The sequence below is a fragment of the Manacus candei genome, unplaced genomic scaffold, assembly GCF_025592945.1.
Source record: "Manacus candei isolate 608988 ecotype Guabito, Panama unplaced genomic scaffold, ASM2559294v1 h1tg000014l, whole genome shotgun sequence".
NCBI classification, from domain to species: Eukaryota; Metazoa; Chordata; class Aves; order Passeriformes; family Pipridae; genus Manacus; species Manacus candei.
In genome coordinates, this window is record NW_026138062.1 from 48,633,244 (window position 1) to 48,654,869 (window position 21,626).

General features: G+C 39.3%; 1 protein-coding gene across 1 annotated transcript; it reads left to right on the forward strand.

The window, feature by feature from the left end:
• The first annotated feature begins 59 nt into the window (after nucleotides 1–59).
• EED (embryonic ectoderm development) lies at nucleotides 60–17,535 on the forward strand. The gene is made up of 12 exons (XM_051779269.1): nucleotides 60–215; nucleotides 3,227–3,379; nucleotides 8,747–8,839; nucleotides 9,735–9,800; nucleotides 10,527–10,652; nucleotides 10,771–10,852; nucleotides 12,441–12,532; nucleotides 13,427–13,560; nucleotides 14,653–14,758; nucleotides 15,571–15,729; nucleotides 16,177–16,250; nucleotides 17,207–17,535. The coding sequence occupies exons 1-12, from the start codon at nucleotides 93–95 to the stop codon at nucleotides 17,331–17,333; spliced, it is 1,335 nt and encodes a 444-aa protein (XP_051635229.1). The 5' UTR covers nucleotides 60–92; the 3' UTR covers nucleotides 17,334–17,535.
• The last annotated feature ends 4,091 nt before the right edge of the window (nucleotides 17,536–21,626 follow it).

Genomic DNA, 21,626 nt, shown 5'->3' on the forward strand with positions numbered 1-21,626 from the left:
GCCCGGGCAGCGCGGCCGCTTTACGGCAGAGCCATTCCGGCCTGGCCGTCCGCGCTTTGCGGCTGCGCGGCGGCGGGTGGGGGGCGGGGAAGATGTCTGAGCGGGGAGAAGCCCCGGCGGCGGCGGCGGCACCGGCGGGGGAGATGCCGGCCAAGAAGCAGAAGCTGAGCAGCGACGAGAACAGCAACCCCGGGGACCTGTCCGGCGACGAGAACGTGAGGCCGGGCGAAGGGGGGGAGGCGGAGGCGGATGGAGCGCGGGGGGTGGGTGGGGGGGCTGAGGCGGGAGCGCGCCCGCGCGCGCGCGCGCGCGGGCGCGGGGCCTCGCGGCGGGGGCGGGCGCGCGGGAGCGCTGAGAGGAGGGGGCCGCCCCCGTCCCCCCCGGCCCCACCTGAGGGGACATCGCCCGCCAGGACCCTCGGGGCGGTCCTTGGCGGGAGAGGGAACGGGGCACACAGGGAGAGCGGGGTGTCAGCGTATCTCCCGCCCGCCCCGGCTCGACTCGGGGGCCGCCCCGCGAGGCCGCCGGAGGGAGGCCCCACTGGAAGAGAGCGGGGAGAGTTGGGGGGGAGAGACACTCGCTGTGCCTCACGTGGGTGAGGGAGGCTTTGAGGCCCGAACTGTGAGCGGGCTATGTCGCGAACTCTGCTACAAAACGTCAGACTTTATTCATTTTTTAATTTTTTTTTTATTTTTGCTGCAAAACAGCAGAATTTTCCATCGTTCCTGCAGTTTTGCATCGTGTGTCTTCACTGTCACGTTGTAAAGTAACACGCGGCACAAGTTTATGTTGTGCAGCCCTTGGGCGAATGAGGAGTAGGAGATGGTGCTCATAAACTCCTGTCAGCAGGAGAAGGCAGCAGGCGATGGGGACTGTAATCTCTAACTTAGGTAAAATTCTAGTGTTCAGAGCAAAGGTAATGTGTTTGATATAGAATAACTTTATACCTGAAAAGTAAACTTAGTTTAAGGTACTGAGCAGTCCCTTTATGTAGGTACTGGTGTGCAGGGTGTTATTTGCCTGTTGGTTTTATGCAGTGTGGGTTTTTTTTTCTGGTTAGAGCACTTACCCAGCAAACGCGTCTGCACCACATCCTCCACAGGCTGTGGAAATGCTGCTTGTGAGGTGACAAGCAGGTTCAAGATGCTTCACGCCACTCCTGCTGGTTTTGTTTTTCTGTTGCTCAGCAGCATTTGTGAATCCAAGTGTAATTTGGTGATAGACATTCAGGTTTGCTTTGGTGTCAAGTTTTAGGCTATCAGTGACCACAGAACACATTGCTCAAAGGAGCTGTGGATGCCCCATCCCTGGAGGTGTTCAAGCCCAGGATAGATGGGGCTCTGAGGAACCTGGTGTAGTGGAAGGTCTCCCTGCCCACAGCTGGAGATTGGAACTAGATGATCTTTAAGGTCCCTTCCACCCCAGACGGTTCTATGATTATATGATTTTCTGATGTGGGTTGTCTCAATGGTGAAGGGATTCCCTTTTCAAGGGCTTGTTACTGAACTCCTGAAGTACTGTTACTGCTCCTGAAAGATGGGGGATTCTGTTTAAAAGTTGACATAATAAGCAACGCAACAACAAATTACAAGCACAACAAAAGTTGACATAATAACAACATGAAGTGTTGATTTGGAAAAGGTAAAGAAAGGGTGTGTTTTGTTCTGTAGGTATCTGTGCACGTTTGTCCTTTATGTGGCACTTGCAGATACCTGGTGTAGTTGCGCCACACTGGGTACCTGGTGTTCTTACAGTGACAGTATCTGGCTAGTCCAGAGATAATTCAGTGTTGTCAAGTATTAAAATTGTGGCTAGCAAGTGTGCTTGGGAGATGACAATTTGGCAAAGTCTGAAAATTTTAAGGATCACAGAGAAGAAACTGAAAAGTGTAAAAGTTGTTAAACTTGGTTGCATATTTTAGGGAAAGGTTGGCTCTTTTAGGGGTGCAATGTGAAGGGAATGACTCCAGATTTGGCCAGTACACTTATAGACTTGTGTGGCATTATTCTTCCTTTTGTTCCTCATGATACCCTGATTTTCAGAGTTGTCGGTCAAACAAAGACCAAATACCGCTACAGGTGTTTGATGATACAGACATGAAACTGGGACAAAGAATAAATGTTTGTTGGGAATTGGTGTATTAATGTTTATAGTTGAGCTCATTCTGTATTCCTAGTGGAGTTCCTAATGCAGCTTCATGTTATACTTAATCTCCTCCTATGACAGGCTGTTGTCTGCGTCTGTTCCCCTTAGTTTAGCTCTAGAAATTACATGGCTTTGGGATGAACTTTTTCCCCCCCACTACTCTAACAGAAAGTGGACAGACTACCTTGCCAGAAAAAAACCCCGAAAAGTTGATTTTTGATGAGCTGAACGTACTCCTATGGAAGCACAGGGTTGGCAGTTATGATGTGAGTGAAGTGTGCTGTTGTGGGCAATGCAGGGAAAGGTCCTTTTAAAGTGGTGTCCTACGGTGAGACTGCACATGAAATTGTAGTTTCTGTTAATTGTTCAAAGCTGAGCTAAAATTGCTTAGCAGCTGGATGGGTTGTTTCGGATATCCTTTTTTTTTATTTTCTTTTTTTCAGTTTTCTCCATTTTTATCTTAGCTCTGGCTGCTAAGGATTGGAGGGCCAGTTGGATTAGTTAGCTGATCAGCTGATCAGAACTTAGCTTCTAGTGGAAGCAAGTATCTGTGTGAAAGAGCAAGAGGGGAAGGTGGGACTTCCTCTTCTGGTGGCAGTGCTGACTTGCTGAGAACTGTGCTGTGACTGATGCTGCTGAGGTGTACAGAAGCCTCTCAATGCCTTGGTTCTTGGTGTGGTCAAGTATCATGTTTTTTACACAACTCTTCCTTCAGTACTTCAGAAGTACTCATTTCATCTGGATCAAGGATGTTTTCTAGGGGAAGCAGCTGCTTTATCTTTAGACATTTTCTTAAGAGCAGCTACCAGTATTCTGAAGAAACTTCACTAGATCACAGTTCACATCTCTCCCTCTTGGATTAATCCTCATGTGACTCACGTTCTGTTTCTAGGGAGGAATGCTGTTATATTAGCAATAGATTTAAATACTTGAGTCTAAATAACACCAAGTGCTGGGAGGTCTCCCATTCTTATGTAGGAGAAGAAAAAGGGAAAAAGGCCAAGTGCTGCAAGATTAATTGAATTTATACAGCCGTTAATGATCTCTTTATGACATTCTATATAATTTGGAATGTTTTCAGGATGATGCCGTTAGTATTGAAAGCGGTACTAACACTGAACGCCCTGATACACCAACAAACACTCCTAATGCACCAGGAAGAAAAAGCTGGGGGAAAGGAAAATGGAAGTCAAAGAAGTGCAAATATTCCTTCAAATGTGTAAATAGCCTAAAGGTAGGTATGTATGAGCTTCAGCATGGGAATGCTGGGTACCACTTGCTGGCAGTAATGTTAATGTTGACTGTGAGACAGTGTCAAGATAGATACTTTTAAATATATGTAAACAGTTATGTTCCATGCTGATTGGAAGAAGTACCTCTCTTATTTGGAATAGCCGAACTTTTGAAGAAAAAAGATACTGAGAAATAGGAAACAGTAGGTAGTGCTGTAATTAACCCCATTTTTGTACAGGTTTGTGAAGTAATGTGTGATGTTGTAATTATGTATTTCATTGAAGCTGTAGATGCTAGAGATAAATATAAGAAATGGAATAAACAAATTCAAATAAAACAAAACCTGTGACGACTCCATGCAAAGCACAGAACCTGTACAGATTTTTCTACCTTTTGAAATATCTTTAGAAAAAACCAACCAAACAAAATGAGCCTACAATTTTGGAGTAGCTTTCTCCTCACACTTACCAGATCAGGTACTGGTATTTTCTGTCCAAGGCAATTATCATAAATGCTGTATAGTGCAATTTGGTTAACTTACTGTGAGTGTTGTGATTATATGTTAGCACCTGATCGAGGTAGTCTTTATCTGCTCACACAGCACCTAATGGTCTTAAGAGAAGTGGATTCATGGACTTTACTCCCTGTTCTGGTGTTTTAGGATACTGCTGTTTTCTTCTGCACTGGTGACAGACTGTGGTGGACTGAATGAGTTTTCTCATTCATTATTATTTTACACTACCAGGACGTTCTTTTTTTCTCATTCCTCAGCCTTGTGTGGGATATTTATGTGGCAAAAGCTGTAAATATGCCTTATGATTTGATTTTTATAAGATTTCTAAATAAAGATCATGTCTGGAACAAGATGGAGTTTTGTTAAACTTTATATTTAGCTAGCATGCAGCTAGCTCCATAGTAGGTATTTTCTGCAGAATTGCTTTAAGAAGTTTTTGTCATTCCCCCATGCTTGACTGTTGAGCTGCGCTGATGTAGCCATTTCTGAACCTTGTCTTAGGGCTGCCTCACTGAATTGCTGGGGTACCTGAGTGGGAGAGAATGAGAGGTTTGGATGATGGAAACCTGCTAAATGAGCTTTGCCATGGGAGAAACTGTGATACGAAGTTGCACTGACAAAAGTATCTGGGAAACAAATTGATCTTATTGTGTTCTTGAAGTATAAAAATTATCTCCAGCCCTCTCAGGGTGTAGGAGGAAGGGAAGTCGTTTTGTTTTCACCACGGTAGGCAGCAGTTCCTGTGATTCCCGTGAGTTGCCCCCACGGATGGTGCTATTTGCGGCTTCAAGTCATACTTCAGACACAGAGGTGGGCCTTTGGGCACCCAAACTTTTAACAAGTTCTGAGTTTTTTTACTCATGTTTGTTTTCTGTCTGCAGACAGAAAGGGTTAGTACTTTTCAAGTGTCTTCTGGGAAAACAAAACATTCCCTCACCTCACTGTCAACCCAGGCCCCACTTGTAGGGTGGGCCAAAAGACCACCCTATGACATTAAGCAATCCCTGACTTCTCTGAATTTGGATCAGGGCCTGGGAACAGATTCCTGTGCAAGTGGAATCAAGCTGTGAGGGAGTAAATGTAGCATTTCAACGAAATGGATATTTTTATTAGCTTTTTTCCCTATTTCTCTTTGAACTGAAATTAATAATAGATGTGCATGTTACGACAAAGACCAGGTAGCAGCCAAATTTGGTTTTTTACTTTCTTCTTTTCTTTTGCCTGTTCTTCCATACCAATTTTGCTGATACTGTGGAGATAAACTCTAATGGCTGAATGCTGTATGTGGATTTAGAAAGACACTGGTGACTCTTTGGATGTCACAGCATATATCCCTGAGTTTATATGTCTTTGAGCTATGCTGTAAGATGCATGTATTGAAGTTAATGAAGGATCAACATGGTTTAAAGACATAGAAATTAATATTCTTTAGGGGTGTATAAATTAGGTGTTTTTCTAATTTCATACTCTTGGTTTTTCCCTCTTATTTTGCTTTTACTTTTCTTCCTTGGGGGAAAAAAAGAAATGTGGCTATTACTGTCTGCTTTGAATGTTAAATGGTTATGATTCAGCCTGAAAAACTGAGTACTTGCTAAATATGCTTTTTAAACACTACTTTGGAATTTATTTTGGGTGAAATTTAAGCATCAAGAAAACAAAAATATAACTTGGAAAATGACAGGAAATAAAAAGCTGACTTTTATTTTTTCTTTTTGCAGTACTAAGTTACTGTGAGATGTACTGAAAAATCTTCGCTCTCTGTGGAGTGAATGGAAATAGAGTTTATGAATTAGCATATACAGCTAACAGTTGCACATCCTCATACATCCATTTGAGTTTTGATGATAGATCTTTCAAATGAAAACCGTGTGTGTTTTGCTTTGTTGTGCTCCCTTTAAAACAAGGCAATTATTTGCCCTACTCTTTGCTTTTGCTTAAGGTGTGGCTTAGAGGTTGTAAGCAGCCTGCTGTTGTGTCAGCTTCTCCTCGCTGTCCCCTGACCTGGGAATAAGTATCCAATGTCATGTCTAGCTTGTTGATGTGTTAAGGAAAGGTAACTAAAACCACTGCCCATAATGGCTTGATTCCACTTCTGGGAACTGGAAATGCACTTGTGGTTAGTTGGTTCCCCACTGGCAGTGTGGGTGACAGTGCATTAAAATGTATTCATGCAGGTGATTATTTTTTGTGTTGGCTTGGTATTTACTTCAGTGCTTTCGGTCTAAAAACAGGTCTGGTCTTACTCTTTGACTGAACCCGAGTTGGTATTGAGTGAGTAAGGGCAGAGCTAACCATTGATAGATTATTTATTTACTTTTCTAGCAATTGTAGGTCTGTTTTCTCCCCTGCTTTCTTTCTCTGGTGCATGAAGAACTGGAGTACTTTGGATTTTGTGCCCTTTATTCGTATTTGTGCCCTTTATTCATATTTATTCACAGGGACAAGAGGGCATATCACAGTTTTACTTTTGGACCAGCATCTGTGTCACTCTTCTGTCTGTACAAACCAGTGTCAGATTTGCATGACATACTTGGTATCTGAGCATAACCGTAATGTATGGCAGCTAGAAGTATAATGTTTTGAAAAACCTGCTTCATTATTTAGTAGTTGGGACAAAAATTAGAACAGACAGCTATTTTCGAAATAGTTATATACTGTTTCTGGCCAGTAAGGATATTGGTAGTTTAAATGGGAGCATAGCTTCTGATGGCCTAGTATATTTCTGCAAGAGCTTCTGCCTGGCTTCTTCATCCATCAAACACCAGCAAAACTGCAATATGTACACTTGTGCTCTTGGAGACTGCAGCACTGTAGCATTTGGTGTGAGGAATGTAGTGTGGGTCAAGTAAGTAAAGACATTTGTCTTGCAGCGAAATTTTTCCAGGGAAATAGGTTTTCCTTGAAAAAGCTTACTAAATACTTTAGGTATGTACTTAAATATAAAAACATAGAAACAGTATAGCCCTCTGTTGTATCTCTCTACTTAGCCTGGATCTACTTAGTCTGGGTCCTACATATAAAATCAGAAACTTCTTGCAGCTTATGCTGGAAGAATCTCCTATCTTGAGGGGGAAAAACATATTGCTCTTACTCTTCCTATTTCATGAAATTTATCAAAACCAGGGCACAAGACAGAGAACAAGGTTATTCCAGAAAAACAAGTGCAACCCCTGCTAATATGGCTGTAATAAAGCAGTAAAAGTCCATGCATTTTACCTGTGTTACCTTCATGCGATAGGTCAGAAGCCCTCAGTATTCACCAGTATGAACTCTTTCAAGCAGAAATTCAAACCCAACCAATTAGTGATGGAAAAACTTAGGCATTCTGAATTTGATCTCTCAACCGTTCTCTTCAAAGAAGACTTAAATACACTCAAAAGTAGAGGCTACAAAGTAAAATTCATAGATTTATGGCACACAAAAAACCATGGCCTTGTGTATGCAATTTTATGGCTTACAGTTTACCTCATTCTTCATCTCTAATTTGACTACGATGCTTTACAGATGCTGAATACCTGCTTTTTCCTTCTGTCCTGGGGTCACTAATAACCTGGCTACTTGTCCCTTTCCTAATATCCCATATCCCTCGTCACATAAATCCATTTGTTTGTTCTTTATGTTGTGATGGGTAATACTTTGAGTTAAACTTTGAATGATTCTTTTTAATCTGTATTCAGCTTTGAAAGTTAACTCCCTTAAGAATTGCAGGAAGGCCTTCATGTCTGAAAGATTTTCTCCCTTCTCTTACTAGCTCTTATAGATACGTCTGTTAATAACAGATACTGCCTTTCTCAGTAAATAATGCTATTTTAAATTTTTTCCAGACTTCCTTTCCTTTTCTGAGTGGTGTTAGACTCCGTAGCCACACCCCCTCCTTGAATTTATTCTTTGGTTCTTGGATAGGCCAGGGCTGCCAGGGCCAGTACTTCTCGTGTTGTCTCTGAAGCATTGCCATTTGAGGGCTGCTTAACAGCCGTCATGAGACACTTCCTTCCTGCCTGCACTGTCCCAGACAGTCCCCTGTGGGGAGGCACTTTAGTGAACATTATTCTTGCTGAAAACATCCTGTCAGGACAGGCCAAAATACTGTTATCAATTATTAACAAGCACCACCATATTCATCACTATTCATAAACATATCTGCCTTTTCCCCCCCTCCCTCTCTGTTTAAACTGATGTGAGCTGTGTAAAAATAATATTTGGCTTTTCTCTCGTAACTGTTTGTGAAGGCAGTCTGAAAACACTTTGTAGACATGAACTTTGCAGGAGTATTGTGATATGCTGGAGAGAGTTCCTCATGTCTATGATGAAGTTACAAGACCTAACTGTAATGAAATAATTAAATGTGGCCCTTCTCCATCTTTATACCAGTATAATTCTTTGTCCTAATAATTAATCTCTGTTAAGTTACAAATCCTTGTGTAGAAGTAATTGTAATGATATAAAATGTGTATAGATATGACCTTAGATGCAGAGACTGCCTTGCTGAAAATTGCAAAACAGAATAGTAGACCTGCAAATATAACTTGGGAGTTCTACCAGCTTCTGGCCATAACTGAGACAACAGTTCTTCCCCTTTACTTTTTAAAAGCTCGGTGGGGAAAGAAAGGGAAGGGGTGTGTTTGTCAGAATATTCCTTTAGCCTCGCTTAAGACAGCCAAGTTAAAATGTGATGTTACCAAACTATCCTTTTTAACTGTTCACTATCTGAAATTATACTAAATGTGAACCCAGTAGTTTGAGGAGGGAAACTTCTCAATTAAACTGTTTACCACCATAGCTGAATTTCACAGCAATTATATACCTGTGGGTTTTGTTGGATTTTTTATCTCTAATTTTACTTTCCATCTATAGGAGGACCATGGCCAGCCTTTGTTTGGAGTCCAGTTTAACTGGCACAGTAAAGAAGGTGATCCTCTTGTTTTTGCCACTGTAGGCAGCAACAGAGTGAGTAATCTTTTCTTCACTATACACACTTCCATGTGGTTCTGCAGGCACTCCTTTTTCCAGCCAATCCCGTTACCTGTGTTTAGTGCGGATACAGAATACTTAATATAACCAGCTTTATTTCTAAGATATGTAGCATCTGTTATCTAGGACAGTTGCATCCTTTGGTTTCTTTATGAAGTCATGTGTTAGCTATTTGGGAATTAACTATGTCATGAAAGAAAACATCCTTTAGTAATATGCATGTGGGATAAGTGAGCAAGGTGCATAAATGTATCTTCTCAACTAAATTACTCTTCATAAATGTTATTGTTTTGAAGAGGTCATACACTCTAAAACAGGATGAGAACTGTCTGCAATGACTGCCTGCAATGATGCTAGACAGCTCAGTAGCTAAATTAATGGCCTGTGAGGAGCGAGTTTATAGGCTTTTTCTGAACCAGGATCTATGTCATTTCAGTCTTGAAAATTACTCCTGAAGTGCATTCTTTGTGAGTGTTGAGAATAAACAAGCCTTTTATTTCTAGGTTTGTTCCACCTGGCAAGTCACCAAAAGTGCTAAACTAACTTTAAGCAAAGGATCAATGACTCATTAAAAGACCAGATCATGTTGGAGATGGCTGCAATAACTGATTCCAACAAGAGTTTATCTTAAGAGAATTCAAATAGTAGACCTTAAAATCTGGGAAGGACAGCTGACAAGTCCTGGAGGGGTGCTTTACTGAAACATTTCTACCTGTTGAAAACAAATGGATAATGGATGAGACTTAAACCATAGAGGCACACGATCTCTCCCCACCAGGCAGTCAATACACAGGTGCATGTGATTTCCTTTTGAAATATCACAAATAAGCAGCAGTCTCTCACACTTCTTTGTTTTTGCTTTTTTCTCCAGGTTACTTTATATGAATGTCATTCCCAAGGAGAAATCCGTCTGTTGCAGTCCTACGTGGATGCTGATGTATCCTTTTAAGTTAAAACCCCATATGTTTCCTTTTTCTTTATGAAAAATTAAGAGGTTTTTTAGGAAAAAGCATACAAAGGTTTTGTCTGTGATTTAATACTTTGCTCATGTGGTGCATTCCTTATGTTAGGTTCAAGTCTTGCCTCTTTCCCACATCCTACAGTCCCTCCTACTGAAAAAATGTTAAAAATGCAGACTCATGGACCATACTGTATTAAAGTACATGAAAACTGATTCTCCATCAGTTTAATCTTCCCAACACTAATATTTGTATAATGTTTTACTGCTTTACAGTGGTCTCAGTTTTTCTCTATGAGTTGAATCTGGGTTTAAAGACTAAGAAATAGGTTTTATGCTCTGAAGCATTAATAACACGTGTTGATCACTTGCAGTATACAAGTCAGTAACTTGTGAACTCAGTCTTGATTCATTATTCCCAGTCTTTGGATGTTTTTTGAGAAAGAAGTTCAAAGGTGATGCCATGACAGAGAAGGTGTTCCTTGTATGTTGGGGAACAGAAGTGAGGAATTGGCCTCTGTAGAAAAGGTGATGTTACTGGTATTTGCAGATGTATAATTGAATATGTGTCTTTTTCTTAATTGGTTCAGCAGAGACTCCTGGGCACTTGGATAAAGTAGCAAAAGGTTTACTTAAAATAAAATCACATTGTTTAAAAAATAAATCTCCTGTTTGTTCTGTATTCCTCAACGTAAGATGTTGTAGGCAGATGAAAATTTCTATACCTGTGCGTGGACATATGACAGCAATACAAGCCATCCTCTTTTGGCTGTGGCAGGGTCCAGGGGTATTATTAGGATAATTAATCCTATTACAATGCAGTGCATAAAGGTGAGTGTTTACAACTTTGAGATACAGCTTGTGTTTCAGTAAGGCATGAAACTTGTGTCTTCTAAGTATGTGTAAACATGAGGGCAGATGATAACCTGGTCTCTAAATTCTATCCCAGCACTACGTGGGCCATGGAAATGCAATCAATGAACTGAAATTCCATCCAAGAGATCCAAATCTTCTTTTATCTGTAAGCAAAGGTGAGGAGAAAAACCTCTTTTGTTTTTATATAAATCAGGATACTTTGGATTGGAGTTTGGTCTAGGCTAAAACCTCTATGAAATTTTTTATGAATGTCACTGAACAAGTTCACTTTGAAAGTTGAGAGCAAATCATGCTCTCTTATGGCTGTATATCTTGTAATCATTAAATCCATGGCCTGCAATAACCATAAGTTCACCTGTGTTGCAACAGCATTGTGAACAATGCTGCTTTTTAGGAAAGAAGAATCATGAGCCTTGGGTTCCCTCTTTACTTTCTAACAGTTCAATTAAATTTTTCTGAGTTGCTGAATCACGTTGCCATCTAGTGGGGAAGTCTTAAGGTTGCAGATTGCAAGACACCACCGTGTGCATGGGGAAAAACTTGGATTCTCTTTTGCTTGGGAGCTTTAGTTGGACTTTGTGTAAAAAGCTTATTAGTGAAGGGAGTTTTTGGTATGGTGTCTTAGGGGCTTGTCCAGAAAGTTTTAACAGTCACAGCTTCCTAATCTTGACATTTTTGTTAAGTAAGGGAATGATCTCCACAAGAGCTATCCTTGGAGGAACAGGATATGCTAGGAATGCTCGAGCTGGAAACACTCACATAAGGGGACCTTTGGCTTTAGTGTATTTGGAATTACTGATGAGGCTACCTGAGAACAGGAGGTGGGAACCTCTCTGATGCTTGCAGCTGTCAAGTTGGTGCTATGGGTCTGTAAACATTCAGTTTCTTGAGTTTTGTGTATTTTTGGGTTCTCTTTTTAGTAACATTTTGACACTGGCCATAGTACTACAATTTTTAATGTGCAGTCTCTGGACCAGGTACTATCATGGAGAAGGCATGAGGCAGGAGAGTACTTGAAGTCTTAAAACTGCTTGGCTGAGAGGTTAATAGAAAAAGAGGAAAATATTTGGGACTGTGTGGCCTTCTGTGTCCCTTCTGGAACTGTGGGTGTTGCTGTAGTTCAGTGCAGTATACTTATGGAATCCAAAATGGAAATACACTAGAGGTTCCCATTTCCAAATGTGAAATACAGTAGAGGTTTTTAATTAGAAATTGTAAAAACTTTCTTTAAACAAGTAGATTAGTCTGATTGACTTTGGAATACGTATTGTCTATATAAACAGTTTTTCCCCTCCTTACAGTCTGTGGTTGATAAAGAATAACACTTTAAAGGTTAAATAAAAGGAAAATCAGATGTTGATGTTAGAATGGCTGAAAGGAATTCTAGCATTTTTTGGTACATAAAACTATTTTAAAGTGAAAACTGAATAAAGGCGTATTTATCCAAGATCAGTTGTTCCTTTGTTTTTTGGGGGGTCTAAAGGTCCAAGTGTATTTTTGCTAGAAGCTGTACCTAGGGGAGGGGGTGGGCACATTTTCTCAATTGCAGAATTACTCTTCACAGTAGTTGAGTTGTAATGGCAATTTTAGTTAATGCAGTTCTGTTGCTTCTAACAAGTGAAGAGGAATTAAGTGCTTTTCTGATGTTTACATGAACACCTGTTATTGAAAGTGGTTAAGCTGAAATATATTATTCAAATGTACCTATAAAAAGCAGCATGTAATTTTATTTGTTGTTTATAGATCACGCATTGAGACTGTGGAACATCCAGACAGACACGCTGGTTGCAATATTTGGAGGAGTAGAAGGGCACAGGGATGAGGTGTTAAGTGCAGTAAGTGGAAGACTGTGGGGCAGTGATTTAGATTTACAAAGGGTAGTAAGCAACTTTTTGTCCTCTTGTGCACTGTTTTGATATTTTAACTACTTAAAAAGCCCCAGTTGGAAGTGCATAAATACTTTTTTAAGGGGATAGACAAGTTTAAATCTAAGGTGTTTTGATTGACCTGGCCCCCTCTTGCAGACAGGGCAGGTGTTCACTTTCTGTGTCTTTCAGTAGCTAGTTTTCTCACAGTGCAGCCTTGAAGTAAACAAAATAGAACTCAGTGGGGCTAGAAAGAGTAAAAACTTTTCATGATGGTCCCACTTTTGAAGTTCTTGAGAACTTACCAAGTCAAAGCAGCATAAGCAAATAAACCTTGAGAGACATGGTAGTGAAGGAAAGAAGTTATTTCAGTTAAACTGTTTTTCAGTGGCTGTTCACAGCCGCTGATACCTAGCAAATATCAACTAGATTAGTTAACTTTTAACAGACTGCTCTTAAGAACTGTTTCCATTCCTGTTGTGTGACCTGAAGGGTGAGGAGTGCATCTTTAGGAAACCTGACACTGTATGTATTTATTATTCACCTATGTTGTAGCCCTGGAATTCTACCAAAGTTTCTTCTATGGATTCTACTGAGAGAGGAGAACTAGCTGTAGATTCATTGTCTGTCACTGCTGTTGAATATGCCTCTCTTTCTTCAGAGAGAGAGTAAATGTAATTATCAAGAAGCTGTGCTGCTGTGCAGTGAGCTGGATTACATTCTTAGTTTTTTCTGTTTGAAATATGCAGTTTTATTGCATTCTCTACACAGAAAATGCTGTTTTGATGGAAATGGTGACATAAAATCTGACTTTATATAATACAGTGTAGGCTGGGGGTGCTCAAAATTATTTTATATATGTAGGATTATGATCTTCTTGGTGAAAAAATCATGTCCTGTGGGATGGATCACTCTCTAAAACTCTGGAGAATTAATTCCAAGAGAATGATTAATGCTATCAAAGAATCTTATGAGTACAACCCAAATAAAACCAACAGGTACGTAGTCTTCATCTTCTTGGTTGTCTTTGCAAAACATAAATACTTCTATCAATGGTCCAGGTTAATTCCTTTCCAAATTGAGAGTTCTTGGGAATAGTGTGTGACCTAGATATTGTGCTGGGTTCTAAATCTCTCTAGAGTATGTGTCTTACTGATGTTTGCTTCAGTGAAATTTTACTAAATTCAGATTCTGAGACTTTTATTTTTAAATACTTTAATTATTTCTTATTTGCTCGACTAGGAAATGTCTAGAATTATTATCTTTAGGTTTGTAATTCATGTGTTTCAACCTCTTTTTCATCATCTTAAAATTTCTATAGGGGAATCAAATCTATGTAATTAAATGTGGCAAATAGTTTTTTATGGAGTAGTTAATTATTGTATGTTATTTGACTTTGGGGTGGGGACAATTTTACATAGTAATAACCTTCATTTTCATCATTCTCTGATTTGACCTCAGATATGAGTAAATTATCGAGTAAATTATCAAGTAAACATAGCAATTAGATACATGATAGATAAATCCTCCTTTATGAAGTTCCTCAACTTTTTAATCTTAACTTCCAGTTAAACCATTGAGAGAATTGAAGAGTCTAAAACACAGTGAACATGTTCAGCAATGAGACTAGCTGTGAAAATACTCTCGCTTTTTTTGGTAATGTTACCAAATATTAAATGATGCTTTTTTTAGCGTGCTTTTTTTAAAATGATGATTTTTTTTTAAATAGTGTGCATTTCTATTTAACAATTTAGATGTTGCAGAAGCAGCATCAAGAAAACTGAGCCTTAATTCTTGAAGTATTTGGTGACAGGAGCTGTATTCAACATCTGAAGGAGTGGTTTTGCTCAGCACTGTCTCTGCACAGTCTTGTACATGGGAAACTAGTTATTTCTTTAGCAATGAGGATGAGAACAGGGACTGTTCCTAGTATTAAAAAGAAAAAATCAGCGTATGAAATCTACTTTGTTATAAAACTTAGAAAAGATGGGCTTATTCTTTTAACATTGAGATATGTTAAAACCAGCTATTAAAAATTAGACTTTTGCTTCTGTATTTCTCTGAACCTCACTTGGTAATTTTCTCTATAGGCCTTTTATTTCCCAGAAAATTCACTTTCCTGACTTTTCTACGAGAGACATACATAGAAACTATGTTGACTGTGTACGGTGGTTGGGAGATCTAATTCTTTCCAAGGTAACGTTGCAGCTTTTTCAGCTACATTACATTTATTTGCTTGTTTTGAGGATCCTAAACAATAGAAGTTGTACTAGCATTTGAGTCAGATTAAATTACTGTCCTGTGTCAAGTGATTTTGTGGAGTGTACTGTGAATTTTGTCAGCTGTCAGGATGTGTGGATAAGCAGCTTACACTTAAAAAGTAAAATTATTACTACAGTTGTACCTCTGCTCTTTAGCAGGGTACTAGGTTTAGCAGGTACAGGGTTACTAGCTAACCATAATCTGCATGGAACCTATAGAAAGGGAATCTACAGATGCTGATTAGGGATCCTACTGCTAAAAGGTGAGATGAGGGTTATCATAAATGGAGTAACTTTGACTAATGTGCTGTGTCCACTAGTAACAGTGGCTTGCAGATGTTAAACCAGGCAGTCCAACTGCTTGATACCAGAAATTGGTGAGTGCACAGTCCTTTTAGTCAAAGGGATTGGGTAAACAATCCCTAAATCAAGATGAGTTTAAACTGCTTATGAAATTGTGTTTAAGCACATCTGGTTGACTTCCTCTGAAGTGGGTGAGGGAGGGCTCCAACAGTCCTGTTGCCTGGCAAAGCTGTGAGGGTTTCAGGTTCCCAGCGAAGGACAGGGATGTATTGTTGGTGATGTGGCTGTGATCTAAGGACAGAGGTGAGATTTTTGGTTGTACGTTTTGTAATGTCATCGGGGAAGCTGTGAGATGAAATGTTTGCTTAGAGTTATAATTAAGACTGATTGTGCAGTATAAATTGTAAATACAGGTGACTTTTTTTTTTCATTGTTTTACTCCAGTCTTGTGAAAATGCCATTGTTTGCTGGAAGCCTGGCAAGATGGAAGACGATATAGATAAAATCAAGCCCAGTGAGTCCAATGTGACCATTCTTGGGAGATTTGATTACAGCCAGTGTGACATATGGTACATGAGATTTTCAATGGATTTCTGGCAAAAGGTATTTGTCAGCTTTGACTTTTCTGTGTTTGAAGGTGTGTAGTTTTTCGCTGATTCCATGTTTATGGGCATAGGAAAAGTCTTGGTTCATGTGATGCTTAAGAAAGAGAATGGTTTGCTATAAGGGCCTTTCTATGAAGGTGGAGGAGCTCCAGATTTTTTCATTCTGGGTTCTGCCTGATAGAAAAAATTCCACCAAATAAATACTTATTTTCCACTAAAGTAGGTATGGTTACTGTTACATTCCTCCCCTATCTGCAGGGGTTGATAAAATGTAAGAGGGGAGGCAGATTTTATAGCCTTTCTAACTCCTCCAACAAACTCATTAAAGTCATTCATGTTTAAACATTCATGCACAAATTATTAGCTCTAGAGCCTTTATAAAATTCTGATTTCATTCTTTGAGAAAGTATTTTAAAATTCCTTTATCCTCTGCTTTCTTTTAAAGATGCTTGCTCTGGGCAATCAGGTTGGCAAACTTTATGTTTGGGATTTAGAAATAGAGGATCCTCATAAAGCTAAGTGAGTACTTTATTTTTGTTAAGATGGGGAGTTGGGTTACTTTACTTTTTCCTTTACTGATAACTATAGAAATTCTTCAGTACTAGTTTAATACTAGTTATGTTCCATTATATCTAGTAGGTAAATAAACATGAGCCCCTGAAGGTTAACTTTTATCATATTTCACTGGTTTATAATTTACATTATAGAAGTGGCAAGAGGCCCCATTCATATTGTGCTGGGTACCATGTGTAGACATAGTAGAAGAGAGTTGATTTCTCACAGGGCTTACAAACTAGTTGGGTGGAAGTCTTGCAAAGCAATTAAGAGAAGATGTGCTGGGTGGCTGTAGCACATGACAAAGGCAAGGTAGGTGAGAGGACTAGAAAGATGCATATAGATAGATATGTATGTGGCTAAACATACAAATGCAAAAAAAAAAAACCCTGAAACAAGAAACCTGCAAAACAAACCCACTCCCAAAACCCACTGTGTGTAAAGTGGATATATGCTATATATAAAAATACTATATGCATTATATTTTTATATACCCTATATAATATATTATACATACTTATATATATTTATATATAATCCATGTAAATATGTGCATGTACACATTAATGAATGAAGTTCCTGAAAATGCTGCAGTCTTTAATCACCCAATTAAAATATTTTATTCCTAACTGCTGGGAAATAACATTGATTATGAAGTCCTAAATAATGTGATTCTATAAGCTTTCAATCTTTTCTTGAGTGAAAATTGGGTGGATAAGTACCAACAGTGGATGAACAGTTAAACTACTGCTTTCCCAAGTCCACATTTGGAATACAAAATACACTATGCAGGCCATAACCTTGCTGCCCTTCAATTCCTCCTAGGTCACATAAATAAGGGATTGGTGAAACAGTGCTGCATAATGTTGTAGCAAGTGTGGATTTAGCATTGCAGCTGAATAATTTTCTTTTATTTATAGGTGCACGACTCTTACTCATCCCAAATGTGTTGCTGCCATTCGACAGACCAGTTTTAGCAGGGATAGCAGTATCCTTATAGCTGTGTGTGATGATGCCAGTATCTGGCGCTGGGACAGATTACGATAAATTACTTTTTCTTAATTCATAGTAGAAAATATATTTTCAAATTATAATATAGTCTGTTAACTTGCTAGTACAGTAGATGCATTTAGTGTAGACTTTCTCGAAGGTTCAGCAGGCTGGAGCTGAACTTAGTGATGTTTACATTCTGTGTATTGTTCTGCTTGAAATTGCTGCTTTTAATAAAAAGAAGTATTTTTGTAAAGTTTTCTGAATTGTCCATTTTAATTATTTCCCACAATGAGTTTTCTCTTATGTCCTATGAAATTTCTTTACGTACAACGTATGACAACTTGCTAGTAATTTGGTATATTTGTGCTTGCAGCTGTATTTGTGCCTTTTTTAACTGAAAACCTAATGAAGCTATTATGCAGAGACCTCACAAAGGAAATGCTACACTTAAGAAAATAGTATAAATAAATGCATTAATCATTTCTAAAAATATTTTTAACTCATTCCTTAAGATAGTTGCAGATTGAAATTGATTTAAGTTTTAATGATCTCAAATTAGGATGAGCTTTTCACCATTTTTGTTACTGATTAGGGGAAAAAAACTTACTGGTTTTTTTTTTTTCTTTTGTGGATCACATTGCTCTTCTGTTTGAATTCTGTCTGTCTAGTTACTGCAGTTATGTGAAAGTTAGTTCTTGGAAATATATTTTAATTGCTTCTGTCATTATTCCCAAATAGCCTCCTCAATGCTTTACTGTCCGTAGGAACAAGGAATTCTAAAATCGATACTGTTTTATATAGGCTTAAATTATGTACAGTTTATAAAAATGTAAGGGGAAAAGTGGATAAGATGGCAGAAATTATTAGCAGTGATAATCTGTGTTCAAAACGTTTGTGTGTATCTTGTCAGCACATAGTTGGAATGCTCATGTTTGTGTTCTGGAAGTGGTCCAGGACATTGTGTAGTAGCTGTGTGTGCCTGAATGAGGAAGAAGGCTAATAACATTTACTGAGCCTGAACCATTTACATACTTTTTTTCCCTACTGTGCCCTTCTTATCCTTCACCATAACATGTTACTTGAGAAGAAGTATGAAGTTATTATGTAAATACAAGTACACTATCATTGTGTGCTTTTCTGATCAGTAGATTAAGTTAAGTAGTCCTGTCTGCTGCTGACTTGTTAACTGCATATCTGACTTTTATCTTTCAGGACATTGCTTTTTCCTGTTTGTTACAGTTTGGGAGGTTTGTAAATACTCTGTTTAGATTAACTACCTGTTCAGTTTGAAGTAATATGACTAAGCCAGTTTTGATTTGTGTCCTTGGGAACCTGCAAAAAATGAAGCCCAGAACTGGCAAGTAGTTTACAAGTTTTTAATCTGTAATACATGATTGTTTTCCCTTTTTTTTTTCTTTCCCCTCTTTTAAATCCTTGGCCTTGCTACTGGGGACTTGCAGTAGTACCACAGCTCTGTCCAAAACTAGTGTTTAACTGAGCTGGATTCTGGACCTTATTTTGCTTGCACAAACCAAGTTCCAGCATGCTCCTCCTTGTGCCCATGACTGTCTAGTCTAAGGGAACATGATCAGGAAGCCAAGTGTAAAACCACAGAGATGGGCAAAACCAGGTAAAAGCCTGAGTGCTGAAGGGAGGAAACTGAAATTCCTGCAGAGTTGGAACACAGATTAGCTGTAGAGGTATACAGGTGAGACTGGAGCTTGGAGAAAATGTTTAGTTCTACTGCAGCTCCAGAACTGCTGGCACAGTATGAACCAGTGTTTATGCAACATGTACCTCATAGTTCATTCTGTGGAAAGTATGTGGGGTTGGCAGTCTGAGACATTATGGGGCTGGGGGTGGGGTTGGGAGAGCACTGCAGAAAAGCAGTGGGAGTGTTCAGGCTTCCTGCAGCCTTAAGGAAAGAACTTTGATAGGTGACCTAAACTATACTAAGAACACTGGGGGTGGAGGCTGGTACCCTTTAGCCTTTGCAAATGCTTTGTGGTAGTGTGCCCTTAGACTCAGTCTTTTGTGTTTTCCCATGTCCGGGGTTGTGAGTGAAATGGAATACAAAGGCAGTAGGGATTTTTCAGCCATGGCTGTTATTTTGGTATGTAAGTGGTACGTTCTGACAAGTGAGCTGCTCTGTTTGAGAGGAAGGAAAGGAAGGGTGGTGCTTGACTGGTGAGAGGCCTATCACAGCTAGGGTCAGCTTTAACTTCTCTATTAACTAACAAATGTGCTGAAGACTGCTGTCTTAAAATGCAGACAAATGTTCCAGCAGCTTTGCCCTGAGAAACCTGAATGGAGCTGAAATCAGATTAAAAGTGTTAATGAAGAGAAGAACTTGTAAAAGTAGAGCTGTAACAGGCCAATTCTCCCTTACAACAGTCAGCCCCATCTGCTTTTAGGATTAATAATATCAATAAGATACACAACAAGGGGAAAAAACCTCTTTGTCAACATGAGGACTCATAAAGCTCAAGTGAATATAAAAGTTGTGTGTTTATTTCACTGGGGTGTTTTCTTTCTAGAGTTGCCTAGGTTCTAGACTGAAAAAAAGGAGAAAAAGTAAAATTATTCTGTGTCTTCTGGAAGATACAGAACTATTAGTTATAATCATTATAATCATAAAAAGAATTTAAAGAAGAGTTTAATTGTTTCCAAAACCTTTTCACTTTTGTGGAACATACCTTGAGAGCTCCAGTGCCAAAATTCTTCAGCAAAAGAAGTATGGTTTAACCCTAATATTGGAGAAACCTACCAAAAATAGCCCAAAAGAATATATGTTCTTCCCCATTGTCTGCAGGCCACCTGCAGTTCTGTTCTTTGACAAACTCTGTAATAGACTCCTGTTTCCCATCTGAAGGCAGGTGAGGGAGAGGTAAAGTCAGGCTGTGCAATACAGTCAGGAAACTGTTTCAGGAGGCTGCAAGTGTTACAGACATCTGTTCTTTATGAACTCTGCATGAAAAGCACAATAAAATTTGAAAGTTGCTGATCCTGTCAGTTATTGCACACTGAATATCTCTGAAGCGATTTGTCTTTCATCCCTTAACCAAAAAAAAAAAAAGCTGAAGAGGTACCTGGAGGTCCTTGTCTTATTCAACCAACTTTCAGAAATTTAGAAATTGGATAAATAATAGGCTTGGACTACAGTCCTGACTTTTAGGAAGAGACTTTGCACAGAGGCAGCAAGAAGGTTTGTACCACAGGTGGAAGTAGAAAACAGGTTCCTGATTGTTCACTCAGTGGTTGAGTCTCTGCCTCAGAGGTTAAGGTCCTGTTTCCTGGCGTGTTACTCCATCTGGTGGTGACTGAATAAAGAACGTTACCACGATGTAGTTTTAAATCGGGTTCTTCCTGAGGCTTTTAATTTTAAGCCAAAGAATTTCATGCAGATATGGATTGAATTTGTCCTTTTTAGTATATGTAGGAGTGTGTGTTTTCTTTGGTGTGTTTCATGCTCGTGTTTCACCACTGATTGTATTTGGGAGCTCTAGTTCCATGGCTAAAAGGCAAGAAATTAACTTCTTCTGCAAGTGCTGCAGAGAAATTCAGGTTCACCTCAGAATGTTTAATGTCACCGTGGCACTGTGTGCCAGGAAAACAGTTGCAGTAAAGAAACGAAGCAACTTTAAAAAAAAAACCAAAAGTACAAAAAAAATCTTCAGCATAATTAGAATTTTGACTACTTGCCACGAATTTCACATCTGGTTCTCTGTAAACCAGCAGCAATATATGCATTTTGTTGCTTACTTTATTTTTTTCTCTGGGCACTGTGATGCTTCTATATAATATTGTTCTCCCATTTTAAAACCACTGTGTTGAGGTAATAAGTATTGTTGGGAGCTACATACCTATAGAAACAGATCCTTCCCTGGGATCTCACAGGAGTGAGAGTCCGTGAGCCCATTCCTCTTCAGGCTTTCAGGTGCTGCTCCTTTCCTCTGCCTGTCTCTGACCTTACCTCACGAGGATGCTGAATCCACATGGAAAGATGTTTGGCAGGCTGAAACCAAATGCCAAATTGATCAGGCAGAACTAGAAATGACAAAAACGTGCTGTTACAAGACCCTGGTGTTTTCTTACAACAAATTTTCTTAGATAAACTGCATGCCTGTTTTCCTCAAGCACCCTACATCATGATCACACTATGGGATCTCACATAACTGGTGGAATTCAGCAGTAACCCACCATAATCATGTGCCTCACAGATGAGAAAGAAAAAGTGCCTGAGAAGCAGTTCGGCCATCCCTACAACCTGTAGAAATTAATCACTTCTTACTTCTGTAGCAGTTTTGAAAGGCACCTTTCTGATATGGAAGGGGGATGGAGTCTTTC

Coding starts and splice junctions, on each gene's coding strand:
- EED (XM_051779269.1), top strand. CDS start 93: ATGTCTGAGCGGGGAGAAGCCCCGGCGGCGGCGGCGGCACCGGCGGGG. Junction 10,653..10,770: donor TTACAATGCAGTGCATAAAG/GTGAGTGTTTAC, acceptor ATTCTATCCCAG/CACTACGTGGGCCATGGAAA. Junction 13,561..14,652: donor AACCCAAATAAAACCAACAG/GTACGTAGTCTT, acceptor TTTTCTCTATAG/GCCTTTTATTTCCCAGAAAA.